Source organism: Ictidomys tridecemlineatus, chromosome 7 (genome assembly GCF_052094955.1).
Source record: "Ictidomys tridecemlineatus isolate mIctTri1 chromosome 7, mIctTri1.hap1, whole genome shotgun sequence".
In the NCBI taxonomy this organism is placed as follows: Eukaryota; Metazoa; Chordata; class Mammalia; order Rodentia; family Sciuridae; genus Ictidomys; species Ictidomys tridecemlineatus.
In genome coordinates this window covers 51,699,765-51,727,067 of record NC_135483.1, presented here as the reverse complement: position 1 = coordinate 51,727,067, position 27,303 = coordinate 51,699,765, and the positions used below count along the sequence as shown (strand labels likewise).

General features: G+C 40.1%; 1 protein-coding gene and 1 long non-coding RNA gene across 14 annotated transcripts in view; one reads left to right on the top strand and one right to left on the bottom strand.

The window, feature by feature from the left end:
• Tpd52 (tumor protein D52) overlaps positions 1-27,303 on the bottom strand; it is a 102,410-nt gene that overhangs the window by 30,070 nt on the left and 45,037 nt on the right. For 10 of the 13 annotated variants that reach the window (XM_021733737.3, XM_021733741.3, XM_005336014.5 and 7 more), the window contains exon 1: positions 10,652-11,058. The exons of 2 other annotated variants lie outside the window; for them this stretch is intronic. In XM_021733737.3, coding sequence (XP_021589412.1) covers positions 10,652-10,787 — 136 coding nt within the window. In that variant the 5' untranslated portion in view covers positions 10,788-11,058. Of the gene's footprint in view, positions 1-10,651; positions 11,059-11,679; positions 11,759-27,303 lie in introns of those variants that run through there. One more of the 13 variants, XM_078016983.1, reaches the window with a different exon arrangement.
• On the top strand, positions 9,316-12,327 carry LOC144365466 (uncharacterized). Its single transcript, XR_013423932.1, has 2 exons — positions 9,316-10,161; positions 11,490-12,327. It is a non-coding gene; the product is annotated as an uncharacterized LOC144365466 (long non-coding RNA).

Below are 27,303 nucleotides of genomic sequence, written 5' to 3'. Positions count from 1 at the left end.
TTTTGCATGGAGGACCAGAGGAAGCTTCCCTCTGTTTCTATTCTCCTTTTTCTGCCAGTGTCACAGCCATTGCAGTTTTCCCCTACCACCTTCCACTCCCATGTCTGAGAAGGGATTGTTCAGTCCTATCATCATGTGGCACCTGCCCAAAGCAAGACACCAGGCAGCAGATGAAGGACTTAACAGGCAGGCAGGCAGAGAGGAAAAAGAGCTACAATGTTGAAAAAGCTGCCTTCATCACCACAAACATGAGAAAAGTAAAGGAGCCAAGGTGACAATGTGTATGAACATTGCATACACTTACAGAGGGACCTGATAGTCTCTGTTGTATAACTGCTTAGTAACAAGAATCACCAAGGTGAAGTACCAAAACAGTGCCTACCTGAAGGTGTTTACAGAATTGTTAATAAAAATAAAACAATTCCAAAACCACAAATTGGACTGACAAATAGAATATGAACAAGCTCTCAAATGCACACAGGGTACTTCAAATGTATGATCAGCCAGTAGAAGAGCTCGATGAATAACGGCTTCTGTACATTTCCTCTAAAATATCCTGAATGGACTACTTAAGTAACATTTCCATAACAGAAGTCAGATCATGTTACTCTCCACTTGAAATCTTCCAGCAGTTTCTTATTGTTTTAGCTTAGCCCCTTGGGTCAGCACCCAGGCCTTTACCAGATGCCATCTCCTGCTTCCTGGCATTGGCACCTCTTACGACAACGCCAGCCAAACCAAACTGTGAAGAGGCACTGTGCCCTGTACTGTCAGAAACCACTTCCGAGATCTGTGTGCACTTGGAAATTCACCCTCCACGTCAGACTGTGTGACAAAGAGAGTATGAGATTGAGGATAGGAGGCAAACACACAAGGAGCCATCAGATATAGCAGCACAAAAAGAACTAACAGAACTGCCTATAAACAATACTTTTATTATTATTTTTTTAGTATATGTGCAGCCAAAACAAACACTAAACATTATTTTAATGCTCTACTCAGAGCTCCCAAGTTCTCAACTACAATAGGAGCCCAAAACAAAATAAGAAAAAATTCAGGTGCTAAGCCATGTCTTAAAACAGAAAAAACTCTCCCATGCTTTTGAATAAACCATACTTTTCAAATCAACTTCAAGGTGTAAATATATTATCTAGCTGCTAATGATGTTTTATGTGTACTGCCCCATTCAGGAAGAATCTAAAGGGATTCAGATAAAGGTTGAGCACTTCTAATCTGGAAAACAAAACTTGATGCTCAAAAAGCTACTGAATTTTAAAGCATGCATGATTTTAGACTTTCAAATTAGGGATGCACAATTGGTGAAGTCTATGCAACCCAAAATCCTAAAAACTCCAAAATCTGAAACACTCTGGCCCCAAGAATTTCAAATAAGGAATACCCATACTTATCTATGTATTATTTAAATATTACATTAGGCTACCAAGGAAAACAAAGAGGTGGTATTATTCATATTTGGTTCAGGATAACATGGAAACATATTTGGCATCTAAGAAGCTGGTAATGACCAGGTGTGGTGGCAGACACTTGAAATCCTGACTATTTGGGAGACTGAGGTAGAAGGATTGCAAGTTAGAGGCCATCCTGGGAAACTTAGGAAGACCCTGTCTCAAAAATGAAAAGGGCTGGGATGTAGCACAATGGTAGAGTATCCCTGCGTTCAGTTCCCAGTACCAGGAGGAAAAAAGAGATGAGAAATGATGTGTTCTGCTTTTCCCACAGGAGCCTGTAGGTGGCAGCAAATCATCAATATTTTTGAAGGTTTGTTTTTAGATAATCAGCTGGAAAAAGAAAATGAAAATAAAGAACATTAAAAAAAAAAACAGAATGGTAGATCCCAAATAACCAAAATAACCAGCAAAATGTGCCTCAGGAGTGTTACTAACCATACATACCAACACACGTGCATCCTATTTATATCCAAATCTGAGCTAAAGAGTCCAAAAACATTCATTTACCTGCAACATTTCTGTAAGGTGGGGAAAACTACCACCATTTACAGATGAGGAAACAAAAGTTCACAAGGGAGAAGTAACTTGCCCAAGATCACACACCTGAATGAGTGGTGGAGTTAGGATTTTGAACACAGTCTGATTTGAAAACAGATGTTTCAAATCACTGATGTGAAAACACATAAGACACAAGTAGGAAGCTGGCAGCCAGGCTTGGAAGATATCTGGAAGCAATAATAATAAAACTAAAAACATAAAAGAATCTGGCAACTAGATCAAAACCAGTCTTCATCACTTCCAACTCTATGGTTTCCAAATTTGCCTTATGTATTTTCTCAATATTAGCTTGCTTCCTATGTGATCAGTAATACCTCAATATCTAAGACGGAAGGAGAATCTAGCTTACAAGCCAACTTCACATTCAACATGAGAGGTGAGAAATGAGGATATTTTAAAGTATTGCTTAAAACTATAAATAATCCAAAAATAAACTTACTTGTTAATTTTAATGTTTCTTCTCAGAATCTGATGGAAAGCTGTTTTTAAATGATGGGGCAGGGAGGGGACAGGGGATGTAGCTTAGTGGTAAGAGTGCTTGCCTAGTATTCAAGAAGCCCTGGGTTAAATCCAAAGTACCCCCTCCTTCCCCCAAAAAAAGATGAAGGCGATAATTAACATTAGTATAATATTTATTGAAGTTTAATACACCAGCTACTCTGAGGGGACATTTTTACATGGGCAAAGATTCTTTGCTTGACCAAACTTCAGTCAGGCCTTTGAACTCTTCCTAGGCTCATCTGTGCACTTTCTTGTAAAATCTAGTTTTAGCAAAAGAACCCTGCTAAGTCAGTTTAGCCAGAATCCACATCCTTGATATCTGATTTACCTTGACATCTGATTAGGTGCCTCATCCTCTACCACCCGCAGCCTTCAGCAAGAATCCTGTTGGGTTGGTTTAGCCAGAACCTGCTTTACCCCTAACCTCTTAGTGATTTTCCATCCACAGACCCCCACGCTATAATAATAATATATATAACAATAAATGACTATAAATTCCCATTTGCCCATGCTGAATTCAGAGTGGAGCCAGTCTCCCTCCCCCAGTATAAGACCCCCCCCCACCAAGTGCAGTGGTCCCTACATCTACCTTGATGGTCTTGGATAAAGTCTTTCACACTGTGCTTTAAAACAAGTATCACTGAATATTTTTTCTCTAACATGTAGTCTCATTAAAACAGAAAAACCTTACAACCTTCCATCACCTGATGAGAGAACTACTATTTATTTCCACCAGAAACCTGAGATCCCCTGAGGGTATATAATTTACCCAGATTCACAGAAGCAAGATAAAAACTGAGGGTCCTCCTGACACTTAAACTCTTGCCCTTCACATTTTTTTCTTGGACATATACCTTTTTGTCTAAGTGTACTACCCAATTCAGGAAGAGTCTAAAGGGATTCAGATATAGGTTGAGCACTCCTAATCTGGAAACAAAATTTGATGCTCAAAAAGCTATTGAATTTTAAAGCCTGCATAAAAGAAACAGGACCAATTCTGTCTCCACAGAGACTCCACACTACATCACTGGTGTTATGGTTTGGATGTGAGGTGTCCCCCAAAAGCTCATGGGTGTGACCATGAGAGAGGGTTCAGAGGGGAAATGATTGGGTTGTGAGAGTATTTCACCCAGTCAGTGAATTACTAGGGATTAATTAAGTGGTACCTGAAGTGGTAGGGTGTGCGGGAGGAGGTGGCCATTAGGGGCATGGCTTTGAGGTACATATTTGTATCTGGTAAGTGGAGACCTCTCTTTCTTCTGATAACCATGTGAGCTGCTTCCCTTTGCTACCCTCTTCTGCCATGATGTCCTCACCTTGAGCCCCAGGAAATAGAGCTAGCTGTCCATGAACTAAGACCTCTGAAACTGTGAGCCCCCAAATAAACTCTTCCTCCTCTACAGTTGTCCTAGTTGGGTCTTTTAGTCACAGCGGCAAAAAAGCTGACTGAAACAACTGGTCTGAAAGTACCAAGAGCCTGAAATCGGTGACCCCGTGTCCCATCAAGTCATCGTTTGTGGCCATCTTCAACTCCACCCATGTGTCCTTTGAAGTGTTTAAGTGGGGGAAGTGACCGGTGTATCCTCTAGAAAGTCCCTCTAGCAACAGGGTGGCTGGTGGCCTGCATTGAGAAGAGCCTTAAGCTCACACACAGATGACTGTTGGATGTGCAGGCGAGAGCCCCACTCTCTGGGGAGCAAGGATGAAGGATGAGACGTAGGGCACCAGTCTTAAGATATCTTTCTATGTTTTACATCTCTGAGCTTGAGAGGCACTGTACGACTGCTCGGCCAACCAGGCCTGTGACTCTACTACCACCTGCAAACTGGTGTGAGTGGCTTAGAAATCCCCAGATCTACTTACAGACTTCTCACTTAAGAAGGACTACCACACAGACAATATGTGTGAAGAAAATACACAGCACAGACATAGAGGATTCCTAGATAAAAAGCAACTCAGGCAAGTGAGACAACAAATGTAAAGGCATTCTAGGAAAACCTCAACTTTCTCACTTCAAAACAATTATGCCCGTGTCAGTGTACACATATATCTAAATAAATCTAAAAAAGACTTTTCACTACATGTGAAATTACAATTTTTAAGTGGCAAGAAAGTATTGATTCTTGGTTTACATTGCCAACATCTTTTGCCTCTTAATAAAGCACAAAACAACAGAACATCATAAGATCTGAGGTCTTAGATTTGATCAAATGCAAAACTTGCGAGCACTTGGGGGTCATCTGAGGAAGACAGGGTCCTTAAGCTTTTGGCCTTGTGGGAACCCCTGGGAGCAAATGTGATGGACAGGAGGAAAGCAGGCCAGCCTGAGAGGAGAATGAAAAGAGTCCTGAGAATGAATGACAATCCAGTTCTAGACTATAAAGTCCTGACATCACTCCCTTACCTTTCATCTTAGAACTCACAGTGCCTACAGCCAGGTGCAGAGGCACACGCCTATAATCCCAACAGCTTGGGAGGCTGAAGCAGGAGGACAGTGAGTTCAAAGCCAGCCTCAGCAACTTAGCAAGGCCCTAAGCAACTCAGCAAGGCCATCTCTAAATAAATCATAAAAAAAGAGATGGAAATGTAACTCAGTGGTTAAGCACCCCTCAATTCACTTCCCAGTAACCCCCCTCCAAAAAAAAAACAAAAAAAAACCCAAAACAAACAAAAAACCCTCAGTACCTAGAACATAATAAATGTTAATAAAGACTTTATTTGAACTGATTTATTGGATTCAAGATTCAAAACAGGTGTCTCTGTTCCTATGCATAACCATCTATTCGCCACATACCTCTGCAAACCTCAAGCAATGCTTGGCTTCCGTGTTCCAGTTCCATACCTGTAGCCCCAACACGATCTCTGACGCACAGTGCCCAGCACACAGGAGATGTTCAGAAATACTCTCCAAATAAATGGATTAAAAGACGGTACACAGTTCAGTCAGAGGGAAATATAAGAACCCAGCCTGGCTTCACTGTCTATCATATATTTTGAGACTTTTATTTCATGCATTGCATTCTCTCTTAACTGCTTTTCACCAACAAAGGCTTTCCTATTTAAAACAGACATAAACTGTCACTTTGCTAAAGCAATAAAACTTCCATCTCATATTTCATCTATCCAAAGACTTACTATTTGGACAGGCTGCCTCCCTTCGTGTTACAGAGAAGTGTGTACGAGGCAAAGGCACCATGGTTACACAGGCGGGGCACAAGTGACATTACAGAAGGAGGGCTATACTAGCTGCTCCCAAGAAGGTTCAACTAGGAGGAAAGAAGATGCCAAAAAAAAACAGCCTAAGGTATCTGATATCTGGTCAGAGCGTTAACCCATCTACCCAAAAAAGAATTTGTTGATGTATAATTAAGTGTTCAACATGTCTTTAGAAAATAAAATTGTAGGGGCTGGGGATGTAGCTCCGTTGGTAGAATGCTTGCCTCACAGGCACAAGGCCCTGGGTTCAAATCCCCAGCACCGCCAAAAAAAGAAAATTGCATATCCCATGTCTTACACAGTCTTCAAAGAGGCAGCAATGGCTTTAAGACAAGAGACTGAATAGGAAATTTAGTCTCTAGGATTGTTTTATTTTATCACAAACAGGAAATATACACCTTTTTAGCCCAAGAGACAGAGAAAGAGATACTGTAGAGTTTGAAGTGTCTTTAATAGCAACACCCCAAACGTCACAAGTTAAAGCTGCTTTTCCCCCCACAGGTCTGTGTTTGGGGCTCCTGCTTTCTGCACTTTGCTCTTTGTTTATGGATGTAATGAAACCCCAGGAGAGGTGGGGGAAAACACGGGGGTCCCCACACCAAGGTGTTCTCTTCAGTGAAGATGGGCTTCTCAGACATGCACCGGGTTTTGAGTTAGAATTCACTCTGCGGTGGAAGCCCTACCCTGGGTAGCATCAGGACCTCCACACACTAGACACAAGTACCAGCCACACACCTACCCCAGGTGTGCGCCCCAGGCAAGGACCACTGACTTAGGGCAAGCCACATCTGAAGACCCATGCAGCTGATCACCTTCCAAAGGTGGTGATGCAGAAGCAAGGGCCCTAGGAACTTGGGATTCTCCAGGCTGTCATTTCCCCATTATTTGTCCATGGTGAGGAGAGGAAAAACCTGAGAGGAGAAACCGAGTCACTGTGAAGCAGAGAACAGCGAAGCTGAGAAAACTCAATCTGCTCCATCTGGGGCAGATCCAGGAACCTTAAGAGCTTAACTGAGGGATATCAAGGTCATTTCCAAAGAGAGGAAGGGAAAGGCGGGTACCAGGACTAAAAGGGAAAGAAGGGCTTGGGAGCCAGATAGTGGCGAGTATCCTGGGACTTGAGTAGGAAAGCAGGTCTCTGAACTGCTGTCAATTTCCCACCCAAGAAAGAATCACCTCCCAAAACTTCACAGCAAGAGTAGAGAAGGAAGGAGAGCTCGCCAAGGCGCAACACAGGTAGGACACATTTTCCAATGTTTTATTTGCTCCTTCCAGATATTTCTAACCCGACCCTTAAATCTGTTTCAACTTTTTAAAAAATAGGAGGGAAAAACCTTCAATTACTTCAAAGCCATCTCCTCCCCTCATCAGTCCACGCAACTCCTCCCAAACCAAGTGTAAAACCAGTAGCATGGACACTCTGCAGAGGAGAAGTGAGCTTCCATCCTTAAATTTTCACTCTAGGGATAAAGAGTTCTCCATTTCTTCAGCTCTACTCTGGTTTTTATTTTGTAAAATGCACAGGTTATTTAACACCTTTCCAATGACGAAAAGCTTGTAAGATGCAACAACCACTTACTTCCCCAAGAAGAAGTGGGAATGACAAAGTAGAAATCAAAAAGGGCAAAACAAAAGGAAGAGAAGTACAAGCCCCAGCATCTCGGTTTCACTTTTCACTCTTATCCTGAGTTTTAAATATGGCAGCATTTAACGGTGAGATTTTGTTTTTATAAATTGCTCATAATTTCTGAAGTCACCGATCATAGCCAAAGGTATGAAAAGTCAGGTCTGCCTTCCTGACTTTTCCTAGAAAACTCTCAAGATGAAGAGACATTCTACATAAATAACATCTGGGAATTACCCTCACCAGGGGTTCAGTAAGAGTTCAGAGTTGGGGAAGAGAAAAGCGCAACATGTAACACCAGTCGTGGGACCACTGGTGTTGAGGGTTACCCAAAGGTGGAATGGAAAGCTCAGGTACCTGTGGCACATAAAGAACCAGCAAAACACCCCAGAGTAAAACCCCTGACCTAAGGAGAAGCTGTGCCTTGAATGACTAACCTGTTCCATGACATCCATCACCAGAGAGGCTGAGATGCTGTCGTCCAAAAACAAACCCTGGCTTGAGAGCTAAGAACAGGGCAAGTCCAGCTTAGGCTCGCTGGATTTAGTGACCTGAAGATACTACCCGTATCTCCTAGGCTCAGTGCTCACATGTGCAAAGTGAACTAAGTGTGAAGTAGTCCTTACCAATTTCCTTCACTCATTCATTCATTCCACAAGTATTTGTTGAGCCACAAATGTCAAGTTCCATTCCAGATGTTTGAGGAAATAACTGTGAACAACCACAAAAATACAAAACTAACAACCGTTCATAGAGCTTCCACTCTAGATTCTGGAACTTACTATATAAATCAGAGTTTTCAAAGTATAGGTGGTGAAATTCATTTAGCAGTAGTACCTGATAAGCATTTTTTTTTTTTTGGTCACTGAATCTTTGATAAGCATTTTGAAAAGAAGAAACAGAACAGAATATCATAAAATATACATGAGTGCATCACACATAGTAAGAATAAGCTGTTTCACACAATTTGCTTAGTTACTGATAGATATTTGTATTTACAAGGATCAAGAAGGATAAGGTATTTCTGAATGTGGGTCACTGGTTACAAAGGAGGTCAGAAGTCCTGATAGAAGGTCTCTTTTCTTTCTGGTCACTGGTTCACCTTCTACTCTTCACTGTGGGTGGTTCTTAGGAACGTCCTGCCCGTAGATTGAATCTCATTACTTTCTCATTTGCCCAAAAATGGCAATATGGATAAATATCAAAGAATATGTTCTTTCAGATAAAGTGTTCGCAACCTTTCTGAGTAGGATGCTTTTTTTTATATCAATTCTCTTTTTATATGCACTTCTTGTCTGATTAAGAAAATAGTGGCTAAAAGCCACATGAACTTTCAAATAGATTCATCAGCATAAATCCTAAGAACTTCTACATAGAAATACAAATAGCATACACAGAGGACAAGTTATTCATTCTGTCTACACAGCACACTTGATGTTCAGACAAGTTTACTGGGCTCTTGTGCCAGAACAGTTCCCAGGTACAGAGACTGGTAATCATTGTCCCGGGTTCCAGTTTTGTCTATTTTAGAATCACTGTGTTCTTACCAGATGATCTCTTGTAATACTTTCTGCTCATTTTCTTGCTCACTCCCTCTTCTTTCGATTAATTAATGGAAACTATTAAATCTGAGCACTAGCAGTTATAGGAGTTTTTAGTTCTTGTTGTTCCTTTGTTTCATAATTTTTTTTTTAATCCCATGAGCCAAGCTCTTTCAGACTGCTATTAGGAACTGTGAACATAATTTTTCAAAACTTTCCTACAGGCATACCCAACCCTACAACTGCCTTTGTTTTGACAGAAAACATTCAAAGGCAGCCACAACTGGAAGTGGCAAAGAGAATGACAAGAAACAAGCAGCCCAAGGTTTCCCAGGAATCTCACACCTCTGAATTGCAGCAGCTGCAGCACTGGCTTCTCCAGGGTGCATACAGCCCTTATCACTGAGGTTGTATTAAGGAGATTTAAGTTTCCAGCTGCTTGTGCAGCTTTGATTAAGATTTAGAAGTTAGAACGGATGATGCCATCTTTTTATAGAGGCTGGGCAAGGAGGAAGACTGAGCCCCTGTAAGACAGAGGTCCAAGGTGTGCCACACAGACAAGAAAAGGTCAGCAAAGCAGAAAATGTCCTGAAAATCCACCTCCTCCAATAGACATGAGCGGCTGTCCACCAGTCCCCAGCTTCTAGAAACCAGCTGACCTTTCTCTGTTTAGTATTTTTTTCCCTTCCTAGAAATCCAAACTGCACTCTCCCAAAGGTGGCTACCAAATGCAATCCAGTTAAAGGCATGTTGCTTTAGTTCACTCTGTGGTCAGCAAATAGACAAACCTCAAATGATTATAACTAGGCTTTATACTATCCTATATCATTTGTTTTCCACGTTTCATGCTTAAAAAGAATAAAATGTGGGCTGGGGTTGTGGCTCAGTGATAGAGTGCTTGCCTAGCATGTGTGAATTCAATACCCAGCACCACATAAAAATAAAACAAAATAAAGGTATTGTGTCCATCTACAACTAAAAAAAAAAAAAAAGAAAGAAAGAAAGAACAAAATGTGACCTGTTCTTCACTAACAAGGAAATAATTAACCTTTTCTGGGAAAAACTGGTTACCTCCCTGACAAGTTAAGAGGAGGTCTCTTTCCCATTTTCCAGCGTTGGCTATAAAATGCCTGGACAAAGGCAATGGCTAAGCTGCCTTGGGCTTGGTGCTGTCCTGTGATCCTACCTGATGGGGCTCCAAACTTCGGAAAAATACATACTAGCACATCGGAGGGAATAACTGCTTCCAAAGGTACAGCAATTTTTTCCTTTTTTAAAGAAATCTCTTGCCTAGGAACTTCGGTACACTGCTCTCAATCTTCCACTACAAACTCCAGGCTACCTAGTGTAGGCCCCTGAATTTAGTCAGTACTTTAGGAGCTCACACCTCATTTTACCAAAGACAAAAAACAGGGGGGGTCTCCATAAATTCCTTCGGCAACTGGAAACCAAGTCCTTCCTATTCCTTCTTTTCTCCTACTTAGCAGCTCAACATGCTCAAAGTGATCAGAAGACTTCTAATGATCACAAAAATAGTTCTATTAATTTAAAACCTAACTACATTCTAAATATTTAACGAGCCCTCTCTCTCCTGGCTTTGAATCTAGAACAGCTTTGCTAACTAGGTACAACAGGGCAACACCCTGATACATCTTTACACTAAAAATCATAAAGCCAGGTTAACCTCAAACTATGTCTAGCTTTTGTCACAGCAACCTTAGCCTCACAAAATTAAGAGTTACCGAATATCTGAGTAGGTGATCCAGGTGGAGATGAATTCCCACTAGGAGACAAGTAGAGGTAGTTTTTGTTCACTCCCGTGTCAAAATCAAACGGGGACTGGTAGTCCTCATATAAATCCATGTCTGGACAATCCATTCCAAACAAAGGCAGGAGGCATGGCTTGATCACCGCCTGAGGTTACTCTTCAGATGCATGCCCCTCTGACCATATTCCCTCTGCACCATGCACCTCACCAAGGAAATCACCCCGGTTCAGAGGCCCCGCCCTGGCTTCCGGGCCCAGGTGCAGCAATTCCTTCTGGGAACCCTTCCCTCCTGGCAAGCAGGCCTATTTCAGAAATGACTTCTCCAGAGCACCCTTAGGAGGGGCTCTATTCACCACCTGTTGTTAATTTCAGTCAACAAAGAACAACCTGGGCAGGGGAGTGGAGCTTGCTTCAGTAAACAAAGGAGGGCCAGGCTCTGCTGCAGCGCTTGCTGTGCAAACAGTTCAAGCCAACGCCAGGTTCTGGCAGAATTACAAGAACTACAATTTATTCTTTTAAAAAGCAGTCAGCTGACCACAGCTATACCAGGCCGACTTAATCTTCTAGGACAAGGAAGGATTATCAATCAATAATCTCCTGCAACTGGTGATACTTTTTTTTTTTCCACCCTGGATTACCAATGAACTCTGGAAGCCAAGCTTTCTGATTTAGGAACCTGCTTTCTAAGCATAACCCCCATACAAAAATAAAGCTGTATTTTCATCATTACTTGATCTAAAGTAGAGTAGCATTACTGTCATAAAAGTTTCAATCCGTCTTTTCTTTCTCCCTTTCTTTCCTTTCTTTTTCAGAAGGATGAAGTGTTGTTTCCGTTACTTGCACTTAAAAGAGATGAACAGCTTTGAAGGTGCAGCTCCTGTGTCTTCTTGACCCTATGACTAAGGCCATGACTTTGCAGGTTCTACATAAAACCCCTTTCCCTTTGCACAGCCCCCCTATAGCAACTGGGCCACAATTAGCTTGTAAAACAAAATTCCTTACCACAAGGTTCGTAGCAGAATCTTTGTATGCTCACCTTTGCATGATCTCTGCTCAAGCTCAGCATTTACAGCTCCTGCTGATTCTAATACTAAGCAGATAAAAATAAAGGCAGCTCACTCCATTGCCCTTGACAGGCAATGGTCTGTTACTGTGTAAAGGTTTAGATATGAGATGTCACCCCAAAAGTTCATGTGAGACAATGCAAGAAACTTCAGAAGTGAAATGATTGAATTATGAGAGCCTCAACCTAAATAATGCATTAGTCCACTGATTGGGATTAACTGGGTGGAAACTGTAGGCAGGTGGGGTGCCTGGAGGAGGTGGGACGCTGGGGGTGTGCCCTTGGGGTTTATATTTTGTCCACAGTGAGCAAGTCTCTCTGCTTTTTTTTAGTTCTTGATGTACCTTTATTTTTTATTCATTTATTCGTGGTGCTGAGGATCAAACCCAGTGCCTCACACGTGCTAGGCAAGTGCTCCACTGAGTCACAACCCCAGCCCTCTTTGCTTCTTGGTGGCCACTTCCTGACCTGGATTTCTCTACCACATTCTTCTGCCACCACCCTGGGCTCAGAACAATGGAGCCAGCCACCTATGAAGTGAGACATCTTAAACCATGAGCCCCAAATAAACTTTTCCTCCTCTAAAACCTTTTATGCAAAATAAGAAACTCAATCCCCCCCCTACTCCCCTCTGGGGGCAGGGGCGAGGTGGGGGTGGGGACCTGGGTTTGAACTCAGGGCGCTTAACCAGGCTTAGGGCCTTGCTAAATGGCTTTGAACTCATGATCCTCCTGCCACAGCCTCCTGAGCCTCTGGGATTACAGGTGTGTTTCACCATGCCCAGCTTCAATGTATTTTAAGCATTGAAAAAAAAAATCAGAGTGTATCTAGTGTGTTAAAATATACATGCACCAAGGTAGTTTATATTCATCTCAATTTATGGCAGGTTTTTAATATTTTTGTTGTTGTTACTCTCATGTTTTACTCCATTTACAGCAAGTCTTTATCTTATTTAAGTTTTTTAAAGTTTCATTTTTTATAACAAAAAAAATTAGTCTGTTTTCTACTAAAAGGTACCAAAATTGGGTCAACTACAAATGTTGTTCATTTTACATTTAGAAGTAGAATGATTTCTTATTTTAATTATTACTTGAAAGAATGAATTGTCATTTTCCTGAACTCCATGGTAACTCACACTGCAACAGGACACATATCAGAGTTCTGTCCCTGGGCTAGAAGTAGTTCATGGGGTCTTTGGCCTTCTCCATACATTCTGCATTTGGTCACTGAATACTGGTAGGAAAAAAATAATAATTCTCTGTTACCTTGTTCTTCTTTCTAAAGCCACAGGTCTTATAAGGTAATACTGACATAGATACAATGCATGCCACAGTCACCTCCACACTCTCACCTCCTCAAACTCATATCCTTGACCTTCTGCTGAGTAAAAGCTACCCTCTACCTGAAGTGTTAGCCAAAGTCATGCACCCTTCAAGGGTCAAGCAGAATTGCCACCTCTTCTCAGAAGCCTTCCCAGTCTGACCTCCCCTCTCCCAGCAGTAGCACACAGATGTGAAGCCTGTTGGCCAACTAGTCGGTGCCTCCACAGCCTCCCCTCAGGGCCCATGCTGCATGGCTACACGTACCCTGAAGATGTGGCTTGCAATTAACATGGAGTGGGGGAAAAAAATCAATAATGGCTTATGAAGACATTATATGCCTTACTTATAAACATGACTATTTGAGATTTAAGTAACTGTCTAAAAGTTTTGCTCTACCTGCTTAGGTACAAGCTTAGGACTGCTGTGTAACAGCCTGGCGCTTAGAACAGGTTCTTGTTCTCCATATCTCCCATTAGAACCTAATTCACACATTCTAGCCTTGAGAAAAGTGAAAACAGATGACCAGATGAGGAAAAATCACAGATGAGTTAATGGAATGACAGAAGCTCAACTGATTCAAGATTCACAAGCAAAGTGGAAGAGGAGTTGAAAAAAATAAAAGGAAGAAATGTGGTTTGGGGACAGACCACTAAAAATCTTGAGGGACAAGTATTTATACTTAGTATACTGTGAGACAGTATAAAAAGTAAATATGAGGAGCTGAGATGCAGCTCAGTGGCACAGTGCTTGCCTAGCACTTGTGAGACCCTGGGTTCAATCCCCAGCACCTCAAAATAAGGAGGGGATGCTTATCTAAAAAGAGGATCATAGTACAGTACAGACAATAAAAAGAGAAGTCTTTGGGTCCACTGCAGCTCTTTTTATTTATTTTAATTTTTCTTTTAAATTATACATGACAGTATATTTTAACATATTTATACAAACATGGAGTACCTCTTATTCTAATTAGGATCCCACTCTTGTAGTTGTACATGATGTGGAGATTCACTGTGGTGTATTTATATATCTACAAAGAAGAGTTCATTCCACTGTCTTTCCTATTCCTGTCCCCACTCCCTTCTCTTCATTCACCTTTGTCTAATCTACTTAATTTCTATTCCCCTCTCCCCCACCCCCACCCCCTTGTTGTGTGTTAGCATTCACATTATCAGATAGAACATTCGACCTTTAGTTGGGGGGGATTGGCTTATTTCACTTAGCATAAAAGTCTCCAGATCCATCCATTTTCCGGTAGATGTCATGAAGTCATTCCTTTTTTATGCACAGTAGCTCTTTTTATTTCCCATGTGGGCTAGTTGGCCCAAGGAAGAGTCAGGTAACATGTGGTCCTATGCTGCTGGACATTTTTACAGGACGTCGAAAATCAAAGTGCCTAAGACTGAATTCACCAGTCTCCCTCTTGGTGCACAGTTCCCAAGAACTCCCATTCTATGAGGCACCACCAAGGGCTGGCTGTTTATCCAACTACACCACAAGCTGTCCACCTCTCTTTCTTCCACTGTCTCTGACCCCACCCTAGTCAGACCTGCTTGGAGTGTTTCCACAGGGACCAGGCCACAACAGTAGGTGGATATCCACTGTCTAGTTGTTTTGTTTTGGTTTTTAGGTGGACACAATATCTTTGTTTTATTTTTATATGGTGCTGAGGAGTAACCCAGTGCCTCATGCATGCTAGGTGATCACTCTACCACTGAGCCACAACCCCAGCCCTGACTTGTCTTTTTAACACCCTCTTTCCCTTGAGGAATTTCACCTCACCTACTGCATGGGTTCTGAGAGGGAAAATGAACATAGTTCTCACCTACTCACTGGCCTTAAGTGAGATCCTATGCTTCAGATCTGGCCCATGCAGACCTTGGTTCCCTTGTTCACAGAGACTGGCCTAAGGGAAGATGTCCAAACAGCTCCAGTCAGTGGCCTTGCCTGGTAATTCCTCTATGAGTAAGGGGGGAAAGTGGCTTTCTCTATAACCTGAGCTGTTAGAAGCTGGTTTGGAGAGATCTGGGGCTCCTTCCTTCCCCTCGCCAATAGGCAAGAAAACCAGTGTTGAGATGGAGAAAGAACACAACAGAGACAGGTAAGGGGTATAGCAGCAGCACCTGAGCTCCTGAATCCAACTGCCTGGGCTTCCCAGCTACTTAACAGATAAATTTATGTTCTGCTTTTCTTGTTTGATTTTATTCATCCAATATAAAAAGTCTCAAAATTCCTACTTTCCAACCACATTTCCCAACTATTACCCAACCATGTTTCTGCCAAATTTGATTTTCCTGTTTCTTGAACATACTCTAAACCTTCCCTAGACAATTTTTTTTTTCGGGCTAAATTCTCCTTTCTCTACATTTTTAACAAATTCCTAACCACTTATCAAACTCTACCTAATAAGTCACATACAAATGGTATAATGTACAAGAGATGTTCATTTTACATGCTACTTAAAATTTTTAAAATAGGTACTACAGATGCCTATTAAAATTTGATTATTTGAATGTTTAAAAAACTACTCATGTAATAGAAAATGTGCAAATATTAACATGATGATCTAAAAATATATCTATTTTTACATGGAAACATTCTTGATATAATTTCAAGTAACAAAGCATATTCAAAGGAAGGTTGTATTGTATGATCCACAGCTGTGTAAAAACTGAAAACTGATCAAAAGAAGGAAAATGGGCAGAAATACAGCATTCAACTCCCCCCAAAAGTGCTCATGCACTTTAAGACCAGCAGAGGGCACTCACGAGCAGTTCAGAGGTCAACTCAGTACAGCCAGTAAAGTGCATACAACAGGGCATAAACCCATTAGAAGACTCATATTGCAAATGGAAATGGAAGTAGGTACAATAACCGTACAGAAAATTAAATTTCTCTCTGCCTATTAAAACATCACTCAAATACGTCAGCATACATCCTCTCCAAATCTGAAAGACATTTAAGGGTTAGTCTGATTTAAAACTATAGGAAAGTAGAGCACCATGGGACATACCTATAATTCTAGCACTCAGGAGTTGAAGGTCACCCTCAGCAACTGAGCAAGATAAAACATAAAAAATAAAATTGTGGAGCTGGGGCTGTAGCTCAGTGGCAGAGCACTTGCCTAGCATGTGTGAGGCACTGAGTTAGATCCTTCGCACCACATAAAAATAAACAAACAAGATGAAGGCATTCTGTCCATCTGCCAAAAATAAATAAATTGATAAGATTCTGGGGAGTGTGTGGGGGGGAGGGGAAAGAGATTTGTGTGTGTGAATCCTTGGGTTCAATACCCAGAACCCCAAAAAAGATACATATAATTTTACATATATATGCATGTATTTTACACACACACACACACACACACACACACACACATATAATTTTTAAATAAAACCATACAATATACTAAACTTAAGAGGGGGGCCCCCTGAAGGGCATGTCAAAGAGAGACAATTTAGCTGCCCAACAGCAGAGGCAGTTCACAAGGATTTGGGTAAGATGCATGAGCCCCGACACAGCAGCCAGCTTCAAGGAGCTCCATTTACCAAAATACAGGGCAACTGGACCAAAATAATTAGGGACAGCAATGGGTTATAAATCACTGGGAAAAGAGGAATCCAAGAATCCATGCAAATAATAAATATAAACATAACTAAAGAGGGAGAAGAACGACTCTTGATTTCAGAAGAATGCCATTCGGGCCATCACTGCAAACAGGCAAGAATAATGAATGGAAGCCAAATCTAGGGAGAAATTTCAGTAAGCCGTAAGCAGGATATTATGTGTTTTAAAGTGTCTCTCCCCCAGGAGATTAATCAGCTGTCAGAAGGGAAAATATACTAGTGATACACAGAAGAAATGGACAGCACCTTAAATGATGACCAAAAGTGCCATCACCCAATGAAAGGCAGATGGATGTGTGTCCTTAAGTGTGATATTCTGAAAATGTCTATGGTGTTCTGACTAGGAAAGCAGACCCTGAACCTATTAATGAGAAAACATCAGACAAACCCAACATGAGAAGGTTCTGTTTTTTTAAAAGGGGAGGGGTTGGGGCTGGGATTGTGGCTCAGAGGGAGAGTGCTCGCCTCACATGCATGAGGCACTGGGTTCGATCCTCAGCACCACATAAAAATAAAACAAAGATGTTGTGTCCACCTATAACTAAAAATAAATATTTAAAAAAGGGGAGGGGGTTGCATTCTTGGAAATTACTGACTTCATTAAAAACAAAGACTATGAAAATGATTCATACTAAAGGAGATTATAAAGACACAACAACTAAAGAGTCAACACGTGGTCCTAGATTTGGTTGTATATTCAAGGGAAAAAAAAAAAAAAGAAACTGTATAAAATAGGCCATTACTGGGTCAGCTGTGAAAACTGGAATACAACTGCAAATCAGTCAAAAGCTGTACAAATTTTAAATTTACTAAGGTTGCCCACTGCACTAAGGCTATAAGAGAATATTCCCCTTTGTAGGAAATACAAGAAGTAGTGAGTGGCAAATGGCCCTGGAATATGCGACTTCCTCTCAAGTACTTCAGACTCAGAGAATGACAAAGCAGGTGGGGTAAAATGTTAACAGTAGGGGAATGTGCTCCTTATATTATTCTTTTTTTTGCCATCTTTCTACAAATATGAAATTAAAAAACTGAATGGCAAGAACTCCTCTGCATCAGATTTAGCAGTCTTGAGGGAGCGAGTAAAAAGGAAGAGGCAGTAATGGGGTCACTGGCCTGACAGGACTGGGCTTCGGTTACCACTGAGATGCACAGGCGCATCCTGGCTCCCAGCCACTTCTGAGAGCTGAAAGGATTGCTCCCCTTTCCACTGAACAAACACCTGATCTTCCATCTGCAGTAAAAGCAGTCTCACCGTCACATCCTTTGCTGGTGACATCTTTTCTGAGGCAGGGGGAACAGTGAACACCTGCCAGCAGGAAGCAAGGCCAGGAATTGGCCAAAGGCAGAAAATGCCCTTTTAATGATGACTATAACCATGACTCACCCCTAAGGAACCACTACCGGGAACCAGGCATTCTTCAAGGCACTTCTCAGGGGTCCTTTGGGGCAGACTTTTTCACCACACTCAATTTGCAGATGAGAAAACTGAGGTGCACAAAAGTAAAGTGATTTGCCTCAGGCACACAGGAAGAGGTGAAGCTGGGACTTGAGTTCCTGCAGTCTGGCTCCTGTGCTATCAAGAAGAAAAACACATGGGAGAAAACCTTGAGCGACCAATATCACAGGAATAAAAGGAAAAGGATGGATGAGATCAAACACCAGAGAGACTCTGAATGAAACCACTGGACTTGGGGTCCAAGTGACCTTGCAGGTAAGTTTTAGTTACAAGCCATGGTAAAAGATAAGGGAATGTGGAGGCTAGCGAAGGGTAGAGAAGGGAAAAGTCAAGTGAAAATAAGTTTTAAAAAAATAAAATTTGTGTATATTGGAAGAGACAAAAGAGGCAATACAAAGGCAGGTGCAGAGTGATGTCAGACGTCCAGGAAGGTTTGGAGGTGACTTCAATTTCTAAATTTAGTACAGCTCGATTAAATCATTTTGGCTTTCTTTTAAAAATATATGTTGGGAAAGCCCAGCACTCCTGCAAGGACAGTGAGTGGGGAGGCTGAGACAGGAGAATTGCGAGTTTGAGGCCAGCCTTGACAATTTAACAAGATCCTTAGCAACCCAGTAAGACCCTGTGTCAAAATTTTAAAAATAAATTTAAAAAAAAAAAACTGTGGTGGTAGTTTGGCGATAGCACCTATATGTTCAATTTCCAGAGCCAAAAAAAAAAAAACTGGGGGAGGGGACTGGGGATTGAACTCAGGGGCACTCAACCACTGAGCCACATCCCCAGCCCTATTTTGTACTTTATTTAAAGACGGGGTCTCACTGAGTTGCTTAGCGCCTCGCTGTTGCTGAGGCTAGCTTTGAGCTCATGATCCTCCTGCCTCAGCCTCATGAGCCACTAGGAATTCAGGCGAGCACCATAACACCTGGCAAAAAAAAAAAATTAAATAGATTTTTTAAAAAGTAAAAATATATGTCAGCCTTCAAGTTTAAAACTTTGCATTAGAAATTGAGGAAATATTCCCTATGGAAACACCATTACTTTCCCCCTTTATTTTCCACCCCAAGGGGAGAAAAGTCTACAGTGCCCAGTATTATTTAAAAGTTGAAATTTAAAAATCTATCTGGTCTGGACATGTGGCTCAGTGGCAGAGGGTTTCCTTAGCATCCTTGACACCCTGGATTCAATCCCCAGTACTACAAATAAACAAACAAATAACAACAACAAAAAAGAAACATGTCCTCTTTGAAGACCCCTATCCTGAATAAAAATACATAAACTAGAAGACATATTCAAATTATTTATATCTAAACGCAAATACTTCTTCAGTGATAAATGAGCTCTTTAAAAAGTTCAACTCCATTTATCTGACCCTTTGACTTGCAAAGAAATCCTCACTTGGCAGGAACCCTAACATTTCAGGAATGTTCTTCACAAAATAATAGTAATTGAGTTCCTGTCAGTTGTCAGGCCAGAGGCTTTCTCCCCCACTCAAGATTTTTTGCTTTTGTTTTAAATTAAAAGTGACACTTAATGAGATTTCATTCCCTCCCTCAACCTACCACCAGACACATTTTCTAGTTAAGCCTTTAACTGGGCAGATGAGCACCTTTTGAGAATTCTCAGGAGTGCCAGTATTCTCTGTCACAGAAAGTCACACTGATCACACCAAAGTGCACAAGATCTTACCAAGTTGATTCAGTCGTCTCAGAGCATGTTTTTGCCACTACTATTCATGTATATATATAGAGAGAGAGATGCATACATTATATATGTGTGTGTATGTGTGTACACACACATGCATATATATAAAGATTACCTTAACTCCACTAGGAAATGGACTTTTGGGGCAGGGAGGGGAGCCTTTGAAGTAAGTATTATGAAACTTGATGCCCTGTTATAGTATTTCAAAGGGGAAAAAACCACTGGGCTTCAAAATGCTAGCAGAACTTCTTTGAAATGCCACAAGGTGGCCACCGGATGATGGGAAATACAGCCAAAATACTGACAAGAATAAAATCAGTTTTTAAGGTATAACCTTGTAAATTGGGGGAGGTGGGGTGAGGTTGTTTTGTACTTTAATTTATGGTCAACTGTATTTTACATCTTAAGTTTCTAAAAGCATTTTAATAATCACTTTTAGCAAGATTTTCCAAAAATTTCATATACTGGTTTCTCCAATTTGTATCTGAAATTTCTCAATGTAGAGTGAGGGAAAAGCACTGATTTGTCTGAAACCAAAATGTTTTTTGATTTTGAGCTTAGATGTCCTTCTTTACAGTGCTGATCTACTTTAATCTGTTTTCTTCCATCTTGAATTAAATGAGAAAATCATTTGCTTATCTTTGAGTTAAGTTAATAAATAGTGTCAAACAAGTTCTTTTCTTTTAAAAAATAAATCTTTTTATTTATTTTTTAAAAGAAAAGAACTTTTCTTTTGTAAGAAAATGGGGTGGTCCAAGGACACGACTTTGAATCATGGATTGGATCCGTGCCGGGAATGACAAAATTATTATTTTTTTTAGTTGCTAGGCTGAATAAATTGAGGAATTACTTTCAGTTTGGGTTTTGTGTATTCTTAAATAACCACTGACATTTACATTCTTACTAGGTCAAAAAAATAATAAACCCTGAGTTTATGTCCTTTCCATTACACATTTTCTCTCTTAAAAGGTATTTTTTCTTTATAAATATTTTTAAAGAGTCCTCCCCTCCAAAACTAAGACTAATGTATGACATGAAATATTTTTAAATAACATATTTACTAGTATAAACAAGACATATGAACATTGAAAAACTTGGTAACATAGTAGCACAGTAAATGGATGTTATCAACTGTGTCTGCTGTTACTTTGTTTTCCATTATATCTTTACTAATATGTTCTTGGTGTAGCTTGTTTATTGATAGTTTTAGACATCTCATTTATACAAAATGAACTTCAGTGTGAAAAAGAAGCTTGAAAATTAAGCATATTTAAATATAAGATTGAAATAAAATTTCAATTTATATATTCTAACAATTATTGCATACTTTGTAAGCATTTATATTTCTCCACTGGACAAAATCAATATTTGGTTTTATACTGAATTTTCAGTTGTGAAGGATGAATTATGTATCATTTTAGCACATTAAAGATAATAAATTTAGCACAGTAGAGTTGCAGCCACTTGAAACCTCATGTTTTCTACAAATGTTGATTTTTAATTAACATGGAAATTTCGAAAACTTCAAATAAAAGTTTGATTTCATGAATAAAATGATATTGAAAACCTTAAGGTTACAAGCAGTTTTGATTACTAAGTCTTGCCCAGAAAAAGTCTCCCTTAGAAGATTTTCCATATTGAAAGAAGAAAGATTTCTGTGGCTTTCTGATTATCTTTTGGACATATGCCTATTTTCCTTCCAATATGAACTCTTAGTTGTGAAAGATATTATTTTGTCTAGTTATTGTGTGTGTACATGTCTGCAATTGATAAAAACTCAGTTGGAAATGTAACTTTGCTGGTGATAAATACATAATTTCATATTTTAAAAAATTTATGATCACTCTTCAAACTAATCAGTGGTTTCCTATATTATAGGCTCAAGTAAGATTTCTCCAACCACTACTTCTACAACTTTGCCACACACATGAACCACATGGGGACCTTGTTGAACTATAGATTGATTGAGAAGGGCTAGAGAGGAACCTGAGATTCTGCTTTGGAGACAAGCTCAAGGTGATTCTGGATGCTGTAGGGCCAGCTTTAGTTAGCAGCTGCTATGTTTCCAAAGGATGACAGCTTGAGCAAACTCTATAGTCATGTGTCACCTAACGAGAAGACATATCCTGGGAAACATGTAATTACATAATTTGGTCACTGAGAAACATCACTGAGTGCACTAACAAAAACTAAGAAGATTATGACCTCATTAGATGACATGATATTATTCTTTACACTGTAAAGAAGGACATCTAAGCTCAAAATCAAAAACATTTTGGTTTCAAACAAATCAGTGCTTTCCCCTCACTCTACTGTCTTACATGTGGTTCATTCTTGTGCTGGTCAGATTTCCATAACTGTGATAAATTGCCTGAGATATTCAAAAGGAGGAAAGATTTATTTTGGATCAGATGCAGAGGTTTCAGTCCCTGGTCCCTTTGGGCCTATATGTAGCAAGGCAGAACCTGGCAGCTCAAGTGTGTGGTAGAGCACAGCCACTCACCCCCTGGGGGCCAGGAAGCAGACAGAAAGGGGCAGGAGTCCCTAATTCTCTTCAAGGGCATGCCCCCAACTTCTAACTTGCTTCCAGTAGACCCTACCTCTTAAAGGTTCTACCACCTCCTAATGGTACCAAGGATGGTGAACAAGCCTTCAATACATGAGTCCTTCAAGAACATCCCAGAGACAAAGCATTGCAATAGTTAATTGAAATATTATTGTTGCCAGACATCACACTGCCTATGGTCTCAGCAACTAAGGAGGTGGAGGCAGGACGATCACAAGTTCAAAGCCATCCTCAGCAATTTAGCAAGACCCCCAGGAACTTAGCAAGACCCTGTCTCAAAATTAAAAACAAAAAAGGCTGGGGATATAGCTCAGTGGTAAAACACCCCTGGGTTCATTCCCAGTAAACCCTCCCCACTAAAAAAAAAAAAAAAAAGTATTACTTGTCACATGACTGTCATTCTACATAATCTCATCATTTTAAAATATATATTTTTGATAAAAGACCTTATAGCCAATGGAGTGGGGTTTTTTGTTTTATTTTGTTTTGTTTTTATGTTTTTGTTTTCCTGCTGTCCCAACAGTTCACAAAGCAAGCAAGTTCAGGATAAACTGATATGTCCTGTCATGATAGGGTGTTTCTATGGATAATTACCTCAAGTCTAGAATTATAATAACAATAAACAGATTGGAACAGTAATATGGGAAGAAAAGCTGGCCATTCTGTCTAAGAGTATTAACGATGCATTTGAGAGCACCATGGTCTCTATGGTGAGATTACTGGAAGATAAAGAGGATTCGTCCAAGCTGAATGATTCCAATTTGCTGACTGAGTAAGGCTCTCTATAGGGGTGCATAATAAACACAACTGTCAGAACCCTAAAAGGAATTAATGCATTGGCAAACCTAATTTTAATTTGGAAAAACTTCCACAATGCTTACACAGCTATTCCCAGCAACTGGAGGCTCAGATGAAATACTTTACTAAGGGAGTGGGAGTTTCTTGAGAACAGTAGGCACTTACTCAAAATGAATGTTGGCCATGAACTTCAATCACCAGCAAGCTGAGGCATACCAAACATGCTCAAAATACCAGCAAGTCATATAGCCAGGCAGCTGAACTCACTTTTAATCTTGTATTAAGCTAATTAGCTGTATCCAGTGGGTCAACGATTAAAAAATACATAGCACAAATATTGCCTATTGCTGAATTTTATTAAGAAATAAGAGTCTCATGTCAAAATTTATAGCATCTGTCTCTGATCCTGGTACTCTGGGAGATGCTGTCTCCAATTCCAAATTTCATAGCTTTTCCTTCTTCTTTTAATGTTTTTATTAATACATTATAGTTATACACAATGGTGGGGTTAATTTTGACAGATTCATAAATGCACATAACATAGTTTGTTCCAAATCCTTTCCTTCTTAAAGACAACAATAGAACACCAATGCTACAAGTAAATTCAAGAGTACCCCAATGGCAGGAAGAGAGTCCTGAAATATTTAAATTATTTGACTATAATAACAGTACTTATTACTATAAAGGCTCTTTATGGCCTTTTCTGTTTTATATAAAGTTATTATCAAATGGTATTTATCAAAACAACACATCACTTTATTTATTCCAGGAAGCATTCCCAGTGTTGAAAGGATAAGATCACTGAAGTATGGATGAGAAGGGAGCATGAAGTGGAAAAATGCTCTCCTAAAAAGTCTCCAGAACTAGGAAACCATGCAATTACTGCCATGTCATCCCTGAAAGATCAAGATAATTATGAGTATGGTTTAATCATCTTACTTAATATGACTAAGAATGCTAACTAATCACCAAACCAATTTCCTCTTATTCCTATGCACGTAGCTAGTAGAGTTCCCAGGCTCCTACATTTAGATTGGCAATGAGACTAAGTTGTAGCCAAAGGAAAATGATACCTACATAACATAAGGAAGACACAAAGATTACTGTCCACGGCCACTGAGAGTTGGGGAGTGTTAACTGCGGCAGAATTTAGCATAAGCTGATTATTCAGCCAAACAGAGCTTCAAATGGATTTTTTAAAATTTCTCTTTTAAAATGATCATATCCCCAGATGAAAAAGTTTTGGAACCAGATAGTGATGATAGTTTCCAAATGCTGTGAATATAATAAATGCTCTCAACTGTACATTTAAAAATGGTTAATGGCTGGGGTTGTAGCTCAGTGGTGGAGCCCCTGCCTAGCACATGTGAGGCACTGGGTTTGATACTCAGCACCATATAAAAAAAAATAAAAGAAAATAAATAAAGGTATTGTATCAATCTACAACTAAAATATATAAATTAAAATAAATAAATAAAAAGGTTAAAATGGCAAATTTTGTTATATACATTCTATCACAATAAAAAACATCCCAAAATCACATAAAGACAGTCATTTACATTTTTAAATTAATTAATACCAGAAAAACCAAAATAAGAAGTTCAACATGGAACAATGGAAAGGGTAGGAGCCCATTACTATGATTAAGGAATATTTGTGATTAAAATTTTTAAGTACCCTTTCTGGAAGTGTACTTAAAATCACACAATCAAAATCTGGGTCCAGATTTGTTCAGAAAATGTTTCCTGTAAAGAAGAACCCCTAGCAGGGGCAGGACCAGGTCGGTTGCCACAGGTAAAAAGGACAGGCATCAGCAAGAGGACAGACACTGGGAATGAGTGAAAGAAGCTATGTGAAAAGACCACATACGCATGACTCCAACATCTGACATTCTGGAAAGACAAAACCATGGAGACAGAAAAAAGATACACATGACTCTAACATAAGACGTTCTGGAGAGCAAAACCATGCAGACAGGAAAAAGATCAGTGGCTGCCAAGGACTAGGTGTGAGAGGAAGGAAGGAGAGGTCAGCAGAACACAGGGGATTCTAGGGCAATGAAATATACATACTTTGTAGGCTACTATAATGGTGGGTTTGTGTCATGTACATTTATCAAAACCCTTTCAACGTCCAACACAATGAGTGAATCCTAATGTAAACCACACACTTTAGTTAATAATGTATCACATTAATCAACTGCAACATACCTGCCATACAAATGTACTTGTTTTGTTTTTTGCAGTACTGGGGATTGAACCCAGGGCCTCCCACATGCTAAGAAAACAGGGTTTCCCTAAAAACTCATCAAACTCCTGCCTCAGCCTCCTCAGTAGCTGGGATTACAGGTGTATGTCACTATGCCTGACAAATATAAGATGTTAACAGGGTAAACTAAGGGGTACTTTTTGTACTATCTGCTCAATTTTTTGTACCTCAAACTGCTTGAAAACAATTAAAACCTATTAATTTTAAAAATGAACCCATTTCACCTACTCTGCCTAGGGGAAAGCACCAGAATACTGAAACAACTTTACTTGGGCTTTTTTTGTCAAGGCTTCACCACAGAAAGTAAGTTCTAAGCTCATGATAAAGAAATGATAGCTTTATTAGCAAGTTACATTATTAATGGGAAGTGGACAATCACCTGAGCATCTCTAGATACACTCCTCTCTTAAAAAAAAAAAATGTAGTGGTTTCAGTGTCTGTCAAACTAAAGATGCTGCAAACTACAAAAGAACAGTATCATTTTCAAAGAACCTTCCACCTCAGGTGAAGGTGTTTTGCAAAACTTTCTGGTAATCTAACATCTTTCTAAAACTAACTAATCAGGAACAGATATCTATTTAACCATTATGTCCCATCATCCTATAAAAACAAATTGAGCAACTGAGTAGCTGTCCTTTGAATTTCTGTATAGATTTTTTTTTAATGGGTGACCTATTATAAGACAATGGACATAATGAGTTAATATAGAAAAAGGATACCAAGTTGAAAACCTACACTTGATCCTTAAGTTTCCTTCTTGGCAAAAATTCAGTGGAAACAGCCTACCAAGATGACAAAACCTTTAGTACCAATGACACACTGAACACTGGCTGCCCTGGCTCTTTTCTATGGATTTCTAGGAAGGCAGACAGGGCCCCAGCAGCTCCCCTAAGCGTGTGCTGAACACTTAACCCACATGTTGATCAAAACAGAGAGCAATTCTAAATTCATATTCTCCATAAGAAGATTTGGTTTAGGAAAGTAATCCTCTAGAGAAAACTGACCTCCCCATTTTAAGAACTGGAAATCATAGGGCACTAACTACAGGATGAGGCAAAATGACTTACAGAAACAAGCTGTGAAACAGAAACCATGGTAATACTTACCTTTATAGGAAGATCACTGCTTTAAAAATGCAGATCTGAGCCCTAATGATTTTTTCTCTATCACCATTTCTTACTTTTAAACAAAAACTGAAACATGACTCACAATGACTTCCTCTTCCAGATTTTACTCTGCATGAGAAGCAAGAAAGACTTCTCCCTAAAAACCAAGAGCATTTCTGCAGCAGAAATTAAAAGCTGCATCACTGAAAACTCTACCAGAAACAAGGTTCACTGGGGGCTGCTAGGGGCAGGCCTGCCCAGCATGCAGCATCTCAGAATGACTATGTTCAGCTCATGTGTCTTAAGTCATCCGTATTAGGCAGACTTCACTGTAGGAGATATATCTCTCTTGCCACTCTGGAGGCTGAGAAATCCCCAGATCTGTAGTTGGCCAGCCAGCAGCCCAGGAGAGGCAAGGATGTTAATTTCCAGTCAGAGTCTGAAAGCAGGAAAAGACCACGGTCCCAGCTAAAGACAGGTGAAGAAAGGTCCCAAGGGTTCCCTTCTAACGCAGCCTTTTTATTCTCCTCAGGCCTCCAGTGGATTGCGGGAGCCCACCTACATGGGGATGGAGGTTTGCTTTACTTCTCTATCAAATGAAACACTCATCTTATCCAAAAACATCCTCAGAAACAAATCCAGGCTGTTTGACCCAAAGTCTGGGCAACCCATGGCCCACTCAAGTTGACACATACACAAACAATTCATCGCTAAGCTGCT